Source organism: Aquila chrysaetos, chromosome 8, assembly GCF_900496995.4.
Source record: "Aquila chrysaetos chrysaetos chromosome 8, bAquChr1.4, whole genome shotgun sequence".
In the NCBI taxonomy this organism is placed as follows: Eukaryota; Metazoa; Chordata; class Aves; order Accipitriformes; family Accipitridae; genus Aquila; species Aquila chrysaetos.
In genome coordinates this window covers 45,087,532-45,105,802 of record NC_044011.1, presented here as the reverse complement: position 1 = coordinate 45,105,802, position 18,271 = coordinate 45,087,532, and the positions used below count along the sequence as shown (strand labels likewise).

The 18,271-nt window shown below is 43.6% G+C and overlaps 2 protein-coding genes across 10 annotated transcripts in view; one reads left to right on the top strand and one right to left on the bottom strand.

The window, feature by feature from the left end:
- Positions 1–1,419: 1,419 nt before the first annotated feature.
- On the bottom strand, positions 1,420–15,557 carry LOC115345177 (sulfated surface glycoprotein 185-like). Its single transcript, XM_030023585.1, has 5 exons — positions 14,993–15,557; positions 6,797–6,870; positions 4,855–4,949; positions 4,246–4,299; positions 1,420–1,873 (listed from the first exon to the last, which is right to left on the bottom strand). The coding sequence occupies exons 1-4, from the start codon at positions 15,357–15,359 to the stop codon at positions 4,272–4,274; spliced, it is 564 nt and encodes a 187-aa protein (XP_029879445.1). The 5' UTR covers positions 15,360–15,557; the 3' UTR covers positions 1,420–1,873; positions 4,246–4,271.
- Positions 14,214–18,271, top strand: part of PRDM10 (PR/SET domain 10) — a 46,143-nt gene continuing 42,085 nt past the window's right edge. For 7 of the 9 annotated variants that reach the window (XM_030023581.2, XM_041125488.1, XM_041125487.1 and 4 more), the window contains exon 1: positions 14,298–14,412. The gene's annotated coding sequence lies outside the window, so the exon portion shown is untranslated. Of the gene's footprint in view, positions 14,413–15,556; positions 18,255–18,271 lie in introns of those variants that run through there. The other 2 variants (XM_030023575.2, XM_030023573.2) reach the window with 2 other exon arrangements.

Below are 18,271 nucleotides of genomic sequence, written 5' to 3'. Positions count from 1 at the left end.
GAAAAATGAAAGGATGGAGAATAAATAAGAACAGATGCATTGTAAGTGGAGTTGTACCTTAAAAACAGGGATAAAAGGAGTAATTGCAGGCATGAGGAAAAACAGCATAGGAATCTGTGAAAAGGAAGTGACACAGTAAATAGTGGTGGACAACAAGCCTTTCTGTTTCTACTCAAAGACATCTTTAAAAGGGCTTGGCAAGGAATGCAGGAAAAGTCTACCCTTTATTGTATCAATGAGTCCTTAACTCTTGATGGCCATTTTTCTACTGCTCTGTTCTGTGCCTCAAACAGTGCCATTAATCTGGCTTTCATGCAGGTATTCTGAGATTTTTCTGGGGGGAGATTTAAACAGCAGGTTGTGCTGCGTTAATCTCAACCAGCGTGATCCTTGCCTACAGCATGTAACAGACCCTTAAGGAAACAATCATAACATTAATACTCGCTCTCCCATAACTGCGAACTTCAAAGTAACCCCTTCTTTTCGGTTTAGAAATTACTGCCTTGCTGAAACACATCAGCACAGAAAAGGTGGCAATGCATTGGAAAATGAAAAATACATCAATCGAGGATGCTTAAGGCTAGCACAACAAGAGCATGGCTCCTAAAGGCAGCCGCTGCTCCTTCAGTACTTTGCGTATCAATCCTAGCACCGGGAAAATGTGCTGAAGTCTATGATCTCCTCTCATTTTCTAGATGGAGGTCAAAACCAATGACCACGATGAATTTAACTGGACAGTTTGTTTGTCTGGAAAGAAAGACTACCCAAGACAAATGCAGCGTCTGAAAGATACAAGCAATCCTTTTTGGAATAGATTTGCGCATCTGTAGGATTCACTATCCAGGAAAGGAAATTACCTCTAATATATAATTCAATAGAGTAATGAGCCCACACTCAGATTCAGGATCCCAAATGCAAAAATAGAAAAGAGCCTAACCACCTTTTTAGCTAACCTTCAGTTTTTGGAATATACAAACTGGGTATTTATGCTGCTCATCTCTCTCCAGATGGATGGGAGGCTTTGGGCACAGGCAGGATCTCAAGGCAGAATAATGCCTGATGCTTCTGCAAAGAGCTGCAGCAAACACTTAACTGGACACATGGAACTCAAAAGGCAGGGGGTCTAAAGGTCTACAAATAAAGGCATAGTCCTGACACTGGGGGGAGGGAGGAATTGCAGAAAATATTTAGTAAATTCTCACTCTTCTGCATCCTTATATCTTCCTACAATGGGCTGAAGGCGTCCTGTCATCTTTATCTCTTCTAGTCCACCCCTGAAGACAGAAGTGTTGTTTAGTCTCTGAAGATGGCAGGATCAGTCATTCATATATCAAGGCAACCAAACCATTCCAACTTAAATAAGCCGAGCAGTCCAGTTTGTGGGAGAGAAGCCCTATGAGAGCTTAAAGAGAAAAGAAAAAAAAAAAAAAAACAAACAACCCACAATTAAAAAGAATCCACCAAAAACTGAGCTTATTTTCCACAGATATGGGCTCATTATGATGTTGAGATTTCTCCTGTTGTCCTTGGACAAAGTTTCTTTCCTCTCCTCTCATCTGCTTGCCTGTCTCACTCAGACAGTCTCATTTCAACGGTGTGAAAGGTTGTTCATTTTATAGAGGCCTTTCATGAAAGATGAAAATTCAAATATGTTATAATTAGCTCCAGTTCCACATAAGTCAGTATTATCGCAGCTTTTATATTAGATCTGAATTTGTCCCACAAATGTGTGTGTCAAATATTACAGTGGAATGATTAATGATACCACACATAATGGAAGGATTAAGCATTGATACAGGAGAGTTGCTTGAGAGGAACAATTTTAACTTCTTTCTACTCATAATTTATTTTTGTCCTGTACTGTAAAAGAAACCTAAAATTGAAAATAAAAATGGCTTGTGTTACTGGCAAGCAAAAGAAGAGATCGGATCATGATTGAATTCTTCATTCAGTATTCATTGGTGGATTAAAAGCCAAATCATCTTAACAAATGGCACGGCAATGAACAACATCGAATGTAAAAACCTCAGGACTTGTCCTGCTGAATAAAGGTAGAAACATTTGGAGCAGCTTTGAAGGTAAGTACAATTCAACAACAAAAAATCTACCCCTCCCTCTGCAATCAGGTCTGATTCAGTGCCTGTTACATCAGGCATCATGGAATAACCTGTGCTAACAAGCTCTTCTATGGCACACTGAAGTCGCTTTTTATTCCCTCCCCACCCTGTTCCCCCCAACCACTTGTTGGTGCACTTACTCAGTTTGCAAGCAACAGGGTGTGTTAGGAAGTAACTTATGACACAGCAACAGACAATAAGGAATTTTAAAATGTCTAGGAGACATGTCATGTCTGATACTGCAGAGCTTTATTACTGGGAACTGTTGTTTTCCATCAGCTGCCCGATACTTTTAAGTGCTTATTTTTCTGGTGCTCTTAAAAGCAAAATAACTCCACCAAAAATTCCCTCCTTACTCAGTCTAATTTGATATCAGCATAGACGGCTGCAGTTTGCATCATTCTATTTAAACAAACATTAAGGTACATTTCCTGTTACAATAATCATTAGAAGCCTGATGGCTCCCAACCACCCAGTCATTCTTCTTATGTCAACACAGGAATATTTATTTTAGTTTCTTGAAACGCTCACCCTGGAGACAAAGGAGTTGTGCGCCAGGTACCGCAGGGACCTGCAGCTTTGCCCTCCGGTGCCCGTCGCCAGACCACGCTTTGGGAAGGAGCTGAAGGGTCTTGTGCTGATAGGCAGCCTAGTCTTCAACTGAGAGTTAGGGGGGAAAAAAACAGTGGGATTTTGGAATTCCCAGGCACAGGAATTCATATTTGCAGACCTCACTCTACACTTTTTTTTGTTTTTAAACGTCCCAAATACAGACAATGCTCTCAAGTACTATTTATTTATAAACTCATTTAAGAGAGCAGCTTCATATTCTGCACTGGGTTTTTTATAACCTTTGAAATGTACAGTTCTTCGGAGGGCCACAAGAAAATGAGAAGTAGCAGTACTTTTGCAGCTTTCAAGCTACTAAGGCAGCAAGAAGTTAGAATGTAGGTTCTCTTGGTGATAAGAAATAAAGAAATACATGTATTTGAAGTCTGTTTCAGTTCAATAAAGGCATGCAGCAAGACACAGCTGAAAGGAACTGGGACATCTGAGTAGAAGATGAATCCCAATGTCTCCAAGGAAAGGAGTGGACCGCCTACAACTTCCACCCGCAAACCCATGGCCCGAGGGGCAGAACAGCCCCCTCAATTCCTCTCCTGAATCACATTTTCTCAGAAGATGAGTCAGCACCCGAGATCTCTGTTTTAACAAACATTGTCATTTCCCATGTTTTGCAAAGGGCTGAATTCAAAGTTGCTCTTTTTATTTTACAGCTTTTTTTACTATGATTTTCCCTCGTGCACAGCAAGAGAGAGTAGCCTGTGCTCTAGCTGTCCCGGTTTGCCAAAGGTTGAAGGTGCCTCCCCCTGCCCCCAACAATAAAGGCATTTTGTCCCACAATAATGAAAACATCAATTCGCAGGAGAGCTTCACACCGATACCAGTGTATTCTGCATTTTATGAAGCAAATTACAAGGCTTCTTCCAAGTCTAGGTTTCCCTGCCTTGTCTCAGTCATTTGGTTGACTCCCTAAGGTCTCTACCGAGATGTAGCTCATTGGCTAAGTTATATAAAAGGAGTCTTAAGTAGAGCACTCTATTGAGGTTTGAATTTTCCCTTTAAAATGCAAATGGCTGGTAGTTAATTCCCTTTTGGGATTTAAGAGCTGAATTTAAAATGGGAAATGATGATACAAAAATATACTTCAGAAAGCATTGCAGTATGAGTAACGAAACATTCGCCACATGAATACAGATTCTTCTGGTGAGCCAGACATCTTCATTTATCTGCATTTTAACAGTTTCCCTCAAAACTGCTTTTGGCTAAATTTTTCCTCAACATATTACCTGCTGCAGTCTCAGTGGACTACAACAAGGGCAAAATTTGACCACGTTTTCTATTTTTTAAAATCTCATATCAGCACATTTAAATATATCAATATTCTATCAGGTATTATAAATATCTCCCTCTTTTCTGTTAAAAAAGTCTAACGAGACCTTTTCCATGCTTCCTGAAAATATAGCTGGATGACAGACCTGTTTGCCAGCTCCTTTGTTGACTGGAATGGCTAAAAAGCTATCCAAAAAAGCGTCTACTCAAAGATTTTAAACCAATACATGCTTACCAATTTCAAAAGGAATGTCTTCCATCTCACTTTTTCATAATTATCAGTTTACTTCTAAGGGGGGGAAAAATAAGCATGTATAATTATGTCCTTAGGTCAATTTATGCTTAAACACATACATATGCATGTGCCCCCACAGACACACCCCTACAACCTTACACAGAACTGGGGGATGCGAAGTGCTCTAACCTGCATTTAGAAATCAGAGCGCTCCACTCCTTGGATGATCAGGCCTTAAGTAACTCAACTGGATTCCATGTATTTGTTCTGTCTTCTGGAAAATATACCTTTACATAACCCTTCAGAAGAATTCATTCCTATGCACACAGACACTGGCACAAACGCATACACCAGTTTTAATAAACCTGGTACTGGCAAAGGTTGGAACTGTATCATCATGATATGAAACCCACAGATCATATGTCTAAAAGGGAACTGCAAAGTTTCTAGCCTATGTTTAGAAGGGCCTAACCCTGTGATCTAGTTGAAGAACTAGAAATTATTTGTATTTGGATACACTTGCTTTAGTGCATGGGCGCAGAGCCGGAGCACATGCAGCGGTGTGAAATAGGAGCAGACCCCAACCCAGGGTCCCCTGGCCAATGCTCCCTGCTGATCCAGCATCGACTGCAGGAGCCCAGCGCTGGCACGTGGGTAGATCCCTTGGCAGGGTCAGCAATTAAATACCTACACCCTCTCAAAACCTGAAAAACAATGAATTACACAAGTCTTATTTCAAGTTTTTCCTCTGTCTATACAAGGAGAGATAGAATATATCAAATATTCAAACTTTTCCTTTTTGCCCTTCTTTTGTTTCCATGTTTTTCTGCAAATTGCATACTGTCCAAGTTCTCTGGGCTCTGTTCTCTCTTTTTTTGTTACAGACTGACTTCAATCAAAGCCTAGATCTAAAAGTCCCCAAACAACCAACAAAGAATGTATTTCAGTACGTTAAATTTGAGAAGTCACAATAAGGGCCGTGGTATAATACTGTGATATCACTCACAAAGGACTATTACTTCATTGTGAATGAAAACAGCATCTGGCACAGGGCAGGAAATAATCTACCAAAAAGCATCCACGAAGTACAGCAATGAAAAATAAGAATCAAATGAGTTTACGGCTATGTAACTTGTTATCTTCATTAAAGGATCTTGCATTGTAAAAATGTTTCTTTAAAGTAAAGGAAGAAAAAACACCGTACACATTAAGTCTTTTTTCTGCCTTTGACTCAAATGCTTGCCAATAGCTTTTCAACAATTGTGTGATTCACTATTGAGTATTTAATCGTGAAAGAAGCCTGCATTCTGCACGGTAGAGGGTTCTTTCATTCATTTTTATTTTGTATTTATGTTATCAACCAACACGTCAGCTGTTAAAGAAAACCTGGTGAAAGACTATGAAAGGAGATAAACCCCCAGCAGGTGTTATAGAAATACCGAATTGTCTTTTACTCTTAATTACACCTTTAATGTGTTTTTGCTGTGTTGAGGTTGCTCTATATTAAATGAAATAGTATTTTGTAAAATATTTTTTCTACAGTTTCTGCAACCACTATAAGAGAAAGTGAGTGGGTCAAAATAAAACTAGGTAAGGGGCAAACTTGGGAAGGAAAAAAATGAAAACAGGCATCATCAGCAGGTTTCCTAGAAGTTCTGTGGGGAATTAGTGAGGAGAGGGCAGAGAAGGGGAGCCAGGCTCTGGAATTCATTACACAGATTAACACAGAAGGAGATGTCTCATTACAACCTTTTGCATTTGAGGAAGACTGCAAGGATGTGAAGTGGCTCATTCAACTTCTTAGTGTATTCTTGGATGAAACAGAACTCACCAGGGAGATAAATTCAGCCTTATCAGACTGATCCGAGAAGCATAAAATGACCTAGTCATCTTAGATGTGTTACTGTCCTTTGCCTTCCTAAATACCTCAGCAACTAAAATAACTTTCAAGACAATCTCACCATGGTGGCAAAAAAGACATTTCAGTGTAAAAATTGGCTACTGATTGGATGGGCCTGCAGCTGGCAAGTCTCTTGATCAAAATGACTCCAAATTTGCTTTAAGAAGTGTCCTTGCTATTACTGTGGTCCTCAGGCAAATTATTCAGGCAAATTCACTAAGCAGCAAATTTCAGAGAATTTTGAAAATCAGGGGTCAAATTGTGGGATCCTTTGATAAAACTCACAGCCCAGATCCTACCACTGTAGTGTATTAGCTTTAAAGAGAGTCTTCCCAAGTAAATGGATTTTAGAGCACTGGGAAATATGAATTCTACTCTGACAGCAAAACTCTTGAAACAAAGCTCAAGAAGGGTCCCCGCAAGATTAAGGCAGAGCAAACCTAACATGACGCAGGACACGCAAGCACTCAGCTGGAACTGCAGCAAATATTTTATTGTGAACTGCAGCCTCATGCTCAGGCAAGCAAATCCTGATTTTTTCCACTGTATGCAGGCTGAGGTTACAAGAGTTCAAAGCAACAGTTGAACAACTCTGTAATAACAGAAAAATGCTAACTACTGTCATAACTGTGTTTGAAAGAATGCTCTCACCTTACTGTGTAAATCCACTGCTTTGAAGAAAACACCTCTGTTTTGGGTCAAGCTGGCCAGGTGCCTGGGCACACCTGGAATACATAACATCTGGGCACACCTGAGTAACGTCATAGAAGCTTTGACAACAAGGAGTATTTCCTGCAAGGAAAAAAATAAAGGAAAAATAGAAAAAGAGACTGGCTCAAAATAATTGGGTTACATTCTGTTCACTAAAAGATTTTGGGGAAACAGATTGACAAGTTATTTCCTCATAGCCTACAGTATCCGCATCTCTCCTCCAGTGTCATTTGTCTGAAGCACAGTGGAGGATCTGCCAGAATTCCCTGCTCTCAGCAGCTCTGCGCTTTTCCTCTGTGCAGCAAATTTTCATGTTTTTCCTGTCTGGCTGGCAGCAGAAGTTTTTCATTTGTAGCCATCTGCACCAGGGCAGAGGCTGGGGCTTCAATCTTAATGGCTGTCTCAGATGATACCATTTTCTTTTTGTCAGCTTTAGAGATAAGCCGACATTGAACTCACTGACAAATCTTGGCAGTGGCTATACGTTTACTCCATTTGATACCTATTGTTCTCCTAAGACACTTGTTTTCAAAGGCGTTCAGGTATCTGTCTTATAGCGTGGGTGGAATACACTTACCTTTCAAACTCAGCTTAGTTTCAAAACATCTCCTCCTTTAAACTAATCAGTCACTAAAGTAAACCTTTCTCTACCACAGAGACCACTATCCTCTTGAAGGACACATCCAACTGCAAAGAACTGCTCTGCAAAAATATTTTGAATGCAATCCAAGATGACATCTAAATCAATACAGCCCCACACTGCTGCCGGTGTCTGCTCGCACAGCTCTCGCTGCAGGGTCAGGTACTCAAACAGGACTCCGCAGTCTCCTATGCCAGAGATGTTGATTGCAGTGCAACACCACCAATGTTGCAAATGTTGTTTTTCTTCCACTTCACCACAAAATCCCAGAATGCTGTGGGAAAATTTCAGCAGCGTTGTTCTTTGCAAAGGTCTGACTTTCTAATTGTCATGATAGAAAATCAAGGAAAAACTTGAAATTATGGCAACATTCAAGCCTCAGGAAAAAAAAAAAAAAGTTAAGCATACAACCTCCTCCAAAATTGTAAGCTGTTTTTTTGAACCAGACCTACAAGTTTTTAATTGACAATAGTCCACCAAACATTACACACAAGACACACTCTAAAGCAAAACCTAAGAAAATAAAAACCAAACACAAACTACTTTGCCTAAAACCAGGCCTGCTGTAGGGACAAAGCTTTACCTACAACACCCAAACAACAACATTACACCCTGCCAGGGACCTGAGGCCACTAATAAATCTTACTGATCCTGAACAGCTTCACCTGGGGCCTCCACCCATGGGCCCAGGAGCTCTATTTAAGCCGAGTCTGGGACTATATTCCTTGTCTGAGTAATTCTTGAGCAATGTTGGGCTTTACCTTGGGGTTAGCTGTACCTGGCTATGGATTTCTAACCTCACTTTCCAGCTTGATCTTCACTCAGTCTTATTGCTATGGTCTTAGTAAGTGACTACAGGATCTTGTCTAATCCTGATTGTTCTCACAAGCTAGTAGCTATGATCTGCAGATTTAATTCCTGTCTGGACCTCAGACCTATCTCATCCTCTTGAACTTGCCTGCTGACCTGGATTTTTAAATGACCCTGACTGCCATCTCCAGGTAAACCTTACTCATCTTGTTCAGGTGCTGAAGGATGAGACTGTAGCTGCTGAGTACTTTCACAAGCTTGGAGATCCAGACTTTTTGGATGAGAGCTAAAGACTTCCAAGGGGAAGTTTTTTACCCTTAGCAATCAATAAGGGCTTCTAAAGCTGCTTTGGAAAATGCATCATGCAAGAGGAAAACTTCGTTTTAAAAGCCCTGTTTCCCCACTACAGCAGAGGAGCTAGTAAGACAGATAAGGGAATGAGGAATGTGTTATACAGGAGAAAATGAAAGAGATGTGGCTTGCATAGTCTAACAAAATAAACTTTGGGAGAGGATATAACTGCTGTCTATAAATGCATCGGGAGAATAAACACTGGGGAAAGAAAAAAGTCCCCTATTTAAACTGCATGAACGTGTTGGCACAAGAACAAATAAGTAGAAATGGGCCTTGGGGAAAAAAAAAAAACAAAAACCAACCACCCTTGTCTTCAGTGATATCTTTAGTCTCTTGTTCAAGGCTGCAAGAACAAAAGTCTCAGTTTTTCCTAAGAGAAAGCCTGCCAGGTTATGTACTGTGGTGTCTGTGATGGAGAGGACTCAGTTGTTTGGAACCATCCCCCCACCAATTCCTACATCCATGAGAAGGTCAGACATCTTAATTCTTCAGTTCTGGGGATGGAGGAATACTGACCATCTGACAGATAAATATCTTTATACATACTGAAAAATAATACTGAGTTTTCCCAGCTGGGAAATTTACTTTTTGCTGTTCTATAAACAGCCCAGATAAACAGAGTGTATGGTTGGCATATATACTGAGATCATAAAATATGATTATTTTTTTAAATGTGGTTGCTGTCTAAACATCTACCATAAGTTATCACTGAACTTTTTTCCATGTTGCCTCTTTTTTTTTACCTACTAAGCGTATCCAGAAGCAGGATGAGTATCTCTAAAGATCCTTTCTTTCCCAGCAGAGGCTGGGTAAGACTGAATCTATCATCTCACCATCACTTTTTGAAAACAACTATCAAAGGGATGTGTATTAACAAGTCTTTTCCCAGGGCTGGGAAACTTCTAGAAAAGTTAAAAATCCTTTAAATGCTGTAAATGTTCACAATTTTTTAAAAAACCGTCATTATAATGCCTAGGACAATTTTAAGAGAGAATATTCAACCTTTAATCAACTTTCCAGCAAACTCAGAAATATCAAAAAGCATTGTTAATAGTTTTCTGAGTCATTCTAGCTTCCTTAATGGAGAGGAAACCCAAATAGCCTCTGTGTTTACTTTGCAGTTGATGCACAAATCATTTCCTACTAATGACAATGCTTCTACGCAACCAGAACTGGATAGTGGTGACACTGAACTTGAGTGAAAAATCAGCCAACGAAGTTGGGTACTTTCAGTGAAATATTGTAAGGCTAATCATGGTTGAACATCTTTCCCAGAGAAGAAATGCATGTACTAAATAAACAGTAATCCCAAATGAAGTAGTTGACCTGGATTTGAAGTTGAACTACATCTGTCCAGTGCAGAATGCTGGGAAATGCTTCAATAATTAAGAAGTCTTGCAATGCAAAAAACAACTCTGGTGCACTGGTGTTCCTTTACTTGCTGTAGCCTGTCAGCTGGAGCATTTACTGCTACCACAGCCACCTGGCTGCCTTGCTTAAGGGCCAGCACTCCACAGCAGCAGCTGTGCACAAGAATGAAAAATACTTTTCTCACCCTGGAAAAGCTTGCAAACAGGCAGTTTACATCAAGACTTGTGAAATGCTAAACTCCCTTGGTTGATTTCTCTCTTCTCCTAAACCCAAAGACCTCAAGACGCTATCTGAAGCAGCAGCAGCCTTAATAAATATTGTTCTAATGGAGTCAGGGAGATATTGGTGTGTGAGTGGCAAAGTATTTTCCCTGCAGGCATTTTTGCAGCCAGAACTCGCTTTTCCCATCCCTGTATGGCAGCATGGCTTTGCTAAAGGGGTTTTCACAGTGAACTGAAAAGCTCCCTTTTTCTAAGACTTGATGCACCTTTTAACAAATGCACAGCAAAGATTAGGGGGGGGGGTGCTATGTGAATGGTTTCCTCACTTATTACTGTACCTGTTGCCTATATTTCTTCTTAAATATTGGGAATAAATACTGTTTGGGTGGGTATGGATCAGCAAAAGGGTAGCCAATAGTGACAGTATGTGATGAAATGCTTTCTCTAATGGCATGTTTTTCATTTAGTTTTAAGTAAAATCACTTTAAAGTTTTGAGATGATTAGGTAGATGCTATTAAGGCACGCTAACCCCGCAACTTCTTTTAGTCAAACCTTTCCTTACAGTATAAGGGGATTAATTCAGCTTGTTTTTTAAAAAAAAAAAAAAAGTTAAACCTTTTTTTGGGGGGAGATGACCCTGAGAACCACAGTGGGATAACTCTGTTGTATTTGTATGTGTTTTACATGAGGCCACTTTAAATTTATGTTGGCTTGCTCTAAACCAGTAAACTCACATCACTACCTTCACCATGGTTTGTATTCTCTGGGCAGGAAGTAAAGTAATTACATTTCAGTTGCATTATAATTTAGCAGGTCCTAACAGAAACATGGAGAGAGCTGAAGTTTTTCCATCTTCTAGATTGGTGTTTTAAATCACAGCCAGCTGCTGACTTGCACAAGGGAAGTTAGATGGGTGCCACAATGCATAACCCAATTTCGTGCACCGTTTAATTTGGAAATCTAGGTGCAAGTACCTACTTATCATGCACAGATGTAGTCTGGGAGGTCAACAGGGCCAGCGAGGCGTCATCTGCTTCTATAACTCAAATGAGTTTACAGCACTTGAGCATTTTTCTTTGTCATGTTTTAATCTACATGCTTCTCAAAATGGGATAACATCATGAAGAAAAATCAAATAAGCCCAACAAAACCAGAAACAAAGAGGTATGGACAGGAAAAGACCAAAAAAGCTTTTTAGGAGGTCTGGAAGCCAGAGGGTTGGTGAGCAGCTGTAGGGGACTGTGGTCCAGGCACAGGAGGCTTGTTTGTAAGGCAAACACTTGTGACAGTGCTTTTATTAGGTGAAGAGAATGGATGAAGAGGTTCAAGTGAAAGAGTTGGGTCAAAAAGATATTTGCAAGTAAATGAAATGGGTTGGGGTTGTAGTAGGCTTTTCTCCCTGGAGCCTGAAATGATGGAGAAATGGGCCCTTGCCAGGAGGATGTCAGTATGCACGCTTCGATGTGGGACACGGTGCTGCGGCCGGGAAAAATGAGCCTTGTAGTGGCCAAAGGGAAGAGACGAAACAGGCAAGAAGGGACACATGCAGCAGAGGCAGCGCTGAAACAGCAGTATACAAATGAGGTGATGCAGAGATGGAGATACAGATCTGATGACCCAGGAGATGGGAGGGGGGGAGGAGGAGGATTTGATGAAGGGTTATAGCACTGTTCCAGACAATACAGGCAAATGGGGAAATTATTTTATGTAGCTTATTTGAACTATGAAAATTAGAAATAAAGAAATTTAACCTTGTGTGAAGGCTTCTCTCTCACAGCATGAGGCTATTGGTAAAACAAAGCCCATGCTGGAGCATCAGAAACAACGCATTAAATGTGGGAAATACAATAGGCATTACATCAGATTCCAGATACTGCAGATGATGAATCAGACCAGCATGCTTTTTCTGCATCTGGCAGCTTGTTGCATCCACTGTACACTTGCACTGAATGGGTCTTTCCAAGCTAAACGGGAAAAAAAAATATCCAAACCCCAACCTGTGGAATAACTTTTGGAGTATGACCCACATACCAGGAAAGGACAGCCCTGAGGTCCTGCGGTGTTTTGTGCCCAGTTGAAGAACTACATGTCTGCATGAAAACATGGCACAATAGTGTGTTTGTGTCTGAGCCAGTAAGTCTTCAAAATGTTAGGGAGATTCTTGGAAATCCCGAATAAAAATACAACACTGAAAACACTTTGATTTTTTTTTAAAAGTAACATGTATAGCTGTTAAGACTTATGAGAAATAAAGCAGTTTTGTTTGGTCTTATGTATTTCCTTGTGCTATTTGTTATCCTAACGTTTCAGCATGGTGTAATGAAATCGAAACTGGTTTTATAGGTTAGAGGAATAAATTGACTCCATAACTCTCATAATTCAAATTAAGAGAATGGCCCAGAGAAGTAAAGAAGTATTATGGAGGGGAAAAAAACAACCCCCAAACCTCAACAAACTTCTAATTGGTAACTAATTCTGCTCACTTCAATTTTAAAATCCTTTCTTATCTAACATTTTAAGGTTATGTTCCTAAGCACAAGTTAGAAAATTTTCTTTTTTTTTTTTTTTTTTTTAAGTCTTGATTACTCATGGAAGGCATGGGTCAGCACAACAGGGGCTGATTTCAATATACACCTGTACCTCTTAATTTAAAAGACTAGATCGGGCTTTAAAAAGACAGACCTAGTGGAGAAGTAGATGCTTAATTGCACCAAGATCTGTCCTCTTGCTACTCTCCTAGGGCAGAAAATGAACAGAACCAGTTTTTGTAAAAGCAGTGATTCATCTTTACCCAAAATTTACCCTTCCTCTATTACTGGATTTTGGGTCAATTGGCCACAATAGCCTGTTACAGAATCTGCTGCTGCCCACGCTTCAGTGGAACAGTGTTTATTAGGCACATGCACACATGCAGTTCATGAAGCCATTTGGAATAAATTTAAAAGGTACTAAACACAGAGATTGTCTTATTTAAGAACTATCTGCTGAACTACTCGATCAAATAGCTTTCTGAGCATATGCTAATGTCAAATAAGGAATAAGAAAAGCGGTATTTTTCCATGCCACCATAATACAAACACCTCTTTAAGATGAGCGGCAATGAAAGTATGGCAATAACCCCACTGGAATGACCAATTAGTTAAATTTCTGAACAATAGTAATTATTATCCTTCTCTGAGCTGACATTTAGGACTCGGACGAAAAAACCATGATAAAAAAGAAATACCAGCACCAGTCTCGGTCCCTTTAGGCAGAAAAGAGCCCTTTTGGGGACGTTTCCTCACAGGCTGACCCTCGACCGATACAAATAGCTCTGGCTTCAGCTTTTAATTTGTAAGTGTATAAGTAAAATGACAGCGAAACCCGCTGGACTGCTGTTTTTGACACTGTTTCGGACAATTATACTCCAAGGGACCCGCGGAGCGTCGGGGCCGCCAGCCAGGCGGATGCGACACAGAATCCCACGAGAGATTTGGGCCTCACCTCCTTAATCTAGTGGGGAGAAGGAGATGGACCCGACCCTCCTTGCCATGTAAAAAAAAAAAAGGGGGGGGGACACAGAGGGACAGACCCCAGCCGCCCCCCCCCCCGGCCGCCCCAATAAATCACTGCCCGTCACTCGGAGACCGCTCCTCCCCGCCAGCAGGGGGCGCCCCGCCCCGCCCCTCCCAGCAGGGGGCGCTGCTCGCCTCCCCCCCACACACACACCCCCCTCAGCAGGGGGGGCGGAGCGCCGCGATAAGAGGAGCGCTTTGATTGGTGATATGGCCCCCGGCGGAACGTAGCGGGGATGAGAGCGGCGCTCTGATTGGTCGCGCGGACTCGAGAGGGGGGGAGTAAAGGCCCGGGCAGGGGTCCCCCCCCCCCCCCCCGTGGATCGGGGTCCCCCCCTTGCTCCCCGGCCCCCTGACCTGGCCGCCTCCGAGTGTTTTCTTGAGGACTTTTGTGCCCCATCTTCGCGGGCGGAGGCGTTTCAGCCAATCAGCGTGCGGCGCCACGGCCTGTTGCCAGGCAGATTATGGTAATGAGGTCCGGGCGGCCGCCCCCCCCTCCCGCTCTGCAGCTACCATTGTGAGGTGAGGACAGGTGGGGGGGTTTGGGGCCGCAGCGGGGCCGGCGGCGGCGGCCGGGACGCGGCACCCGCACGGGACCCCCTCAGGTAACGCGATGGGACGGTCCGGGAGGGAAGCCCGATCCGGGGGCGCCGCGGGGACCAGCCGGGGGTTTTGGACTTGTTGTTTTAGTCGCACCCAAGATGGCGCCCAGAGCTGGCGGCTCCTTAGCGCTGGGGACGGGATAAACCGTTCGCTCCCAGGAGTGGGGGGGGGGAGCAGGGCGCAGTCATTCCCCTTCCCCCCCCGCGGGAGAGGTACAGTCCGCTTCCCCCCCCCCTCGCCGCCACAGCCGGGATCCCCCACCCGCCCCGGACAGAGGGAGAAGGGGCTGCCCCCACCCCTGTTTCCCCCCCCTCCCTGGATGGTACAGTCCGGACCCCAGCACCTCAGTGGCGGGGGGGTACCGGAGCCATCTTGTTCCCCCCCCCCCCCAGCACTGTGGGCACCTAACCCCCCCCCAATTACTCTGGGCCGCTCGCTCCTCTCGCCCCGTGGTTACACCAGGTCCCCCACCTTCGGCTGCCGGGCCGTCCCCTCTCCTCTGCCAGCCCGGCGCGGCCTCTCGCCGCCAGCCCCCGTCCCCGTCCCCCCCCCCCGGTGCCGGAGTGGTTGGGGCTGACTGACCGTTGGGCGCCCTCACGGGGTGGGGTGGGGTGGGGGGCGCTGACGGCGCCTCGCGCTTCCTCGGGGCGTGGGGGGGGGGGGGGGTGGGGTGCGGCTGCGGTGGTTTCTCACACTGGGGAGCGGTGGCGGGAAGCGGGCTGGGGGGCACCTGCGCCTCCTGATTGGCCGCGTGCCTCGCGCCCCTGCCTCCCATTGGCCTAGTTAGGGGAGGGGGCGTCGCACCCCCTCCCCTGATTGGCTGCTGGTGGTGGCGGTGGTGGGGCGCGGAGGGTATATAAGGGGGAGCGGGGGGAGAAACCTGCAGTCCGGGCTGAGGGGAGCGCTGGCCGAGGGTCGTATTGGGGGGGGTCCCTTTGGGCACCAACATGGGCCCCAGCAGAGAAAAACTCAGGTCTGGGTGGTCCTGGGGCTTGGGGCGGGGGGGGGGGTGGCAGCCCCGTGGATAGGCTCGTCCAAGGGCAGAGCAGGACCAGGCCGGTGGGTTCGGGCCTGCTGCTGAGTCCAAGCTGCGGGAGGTGGTTCCATCCGTGGAGGGCCTGAAGGAAAGGGCAAGGCCCGTGCGTGAGCAGAAGAAGCTTCTGCAAGCGGCAGCTGGGGCGTTTGCCACCGCTCTGCGATCGTTGGTCTTGGTGGTGGTGGTGGTTGCCTCTGCCAAACAAGCCCGTTCTTGTGGTCTGAGATACCGTTATAGCACGTGGCTGTTTGATCTTGCGGACCTCTCGAGGCCCAGGTTTTGGTGTTGAGTTGCCCTGTCCCCCCTCCTGTGCCACGGTTGCATTAAAATTTTGTTAATGGGAGCTTGTTAAATTGTTAACGTTGGAATGGAAAAATGAGGTCCCGGTGCTCTGCCTTTCAGAACTACTTATCCTAAAGGGACAACTCGCCCTTTATAGTGTTAGTTTCCCTGTACGAAACATTTCAAGCTATGCATGGTCACCTCTTGCCTCTCAGCTGCTCATTGCAGATCCTCAGAAGGGGTCTGTAGATCAGAGTTAAAAACCTGGTTTAGGCTGCTGAGCTTCATAGTCCTGAGAGCGAAATGAATGGTTGGTATTTGCGATGTGCTTTTTGGTATCTGTGCATCAACCTGTCTCCCATGTTACTGATATATTCGTGGTTCTTGCGGGCCTTTAAAGAATGAACAAGCACAAAGCTGGGTGTCTATAAGATGCGTATCAATGTTTGTCTTTCAGAGCTTCAATGGGAATAGAGACTATACTGAACTTCAGCTTTCTTCTGTTATATTTTTAAGAATTCTTTTTTTTTTCTTCCTCCTTTCTGTTGGTTAAGTTAGAAGATGAAATGCTAATAACTGATTTTACTAGAGGGTTCTTTGCGTGTTTTGCGGAAATAAAATAACTGGTAGTCTCAAGCTTTCTAATGCCTTCATTTCTAGGAAAAAAAAAAATGTAAGAGGGTGTATTTCTCTAGTCAGTCCTTAAATGAAGAACTTACCTCCCGAATGGTGATGCTTTTTGGCACTTTGCTATATGCGTGCTTCTCTTGTGTATTAGGCATTTAAAATGAAGGCAGCTTTATTACCTTGGTTATAGGATGAGATGTCGATGTAATTGTTATTATTATCTGATAGAAAAATTGACAATTTGTTTTTGGAGAGAAATGGGTATGTGGTGTCACTTGCTCTCCTCTGGCACCCTTACTACTGACCTGCGAAGAAAATCCCTGGATGAGCTCTTTTATGGTAATTTGCTCTGCAGTCGGCAGCTACCTCAAGTGTGTTTCTGACCACCTGCAGCTGCTGTCAGCTGTGCAAACTGAATTTTAATTGATTTATAAATGTAGCTAATTATGGGGGCTGTTTTAGTATTGTGAATTTTGTTTTGACTTAAACAGGAGGTTGGGTCTATTTGTCACTTTTCTTTCATGCTAGTAAAACACACAGAAATAGAAGTTGTGTTGTAGCCCTTAACTGGCACTGTATGTTAAGTCCCCACCTGTTTCAAAGTACAGCTAGCCGAATTTGCTCTCTGTGGCCTGTAGTCCTTCCGAGAATCAGCTATTCTGAAAAAGACAAGTTTGATTATCTCCTGTATTTTACAGTAGAAACAGTTAGACTTGCAGCTACTTATCTGATACTTTGTGAGAGAATAGTTGCAACAGACTGTCATGCTTTCACCTTCAGTGCCCGGGCACTGTCCCTTTAGAAAAAGGACCGTGACACACGTTGGACGCGGTAGCAGAGGACTGGCCTTGAAGATCTAAGAGATCTCTTCCAGCTCATTGTTGCTTTGATGATAGATGTGCCATAAGGACGTAGATAGATCGATTCATTATGCACAATTTGAGTAAAGAGTGAGTTTGTGTTTGGCTGAGCTCTTCTACTTATTATAGGACTAAATAAATTGAAGCCAGGTTTCCTTTTGTGGAAATAAATAATCTTTGTTGCCCCAGCCCTATGTATGGTTTCCATTGCTAACTCACCAGTAAAACATAAATATTGTGGTTATATATTACCTGATTATTAACATTCAGCCAAAAGGCACCAGAGCCAGGGTTCCTTGAAACAATATGTGCTTTTGATGGATGAGAATGCAGAGGAGGAGACGGCAGTCGTGACTCAGTCCTCAATGAGGTTAGAAACCTTCTTGCTGCAATGAAAGCGTATTCTTGCCAAGGGACCTCAGGAAATGCACCGACTCTGCCTTCTAGGCAAGCTGGCGTAATTAACTTAAGTGTGGGATATAGCTTTCTGCAGACATATGTGATGTTCCTTTTGAGCATAATAAATCATTTTTGTATTAAAAGCTGGAGGGAGACCCGTAGTCGTAAAACCCCCTTTTGCAACAATCTTGCTGTCCTTGCATATGGTTGGCGGTGAAAAAGAGTGGTCAGTGAGCTCAGTACTTAAAGGATTAAGCTAATAACCCCTGCTATTATTGCTGCAGGGAACCCCAATCTATATGCAAGCTTCTTTTACACTGGGGAGTAAATCACATTAGCTGTTTTATGCGCCATTATTGTAAAGTGGATTCTCATTTGAGATACTGCAGTGGCTTTATGGCTCGCTGAGCAGGGAGGTGGACTTTTCCCCTTGCCCAGCTTTAATATTCCCCCCGTTCTTCTCATCCCAGAGAAGGGACAAAAATGAATGTTCGGCAGCCACTGGATCGAGTGCTTTCTCAGCAGAATGGCCTTAATTAGACCTGGAGAGGTTGCTGCAGATGAAGTCCCCAGAGTTTTTGTCTGTGTATCTTCTTGTGTAATCCCAGCATTGAAAGAAATTGTCATTCCTTCATAGCAGGTATGCCAAGAAAATAT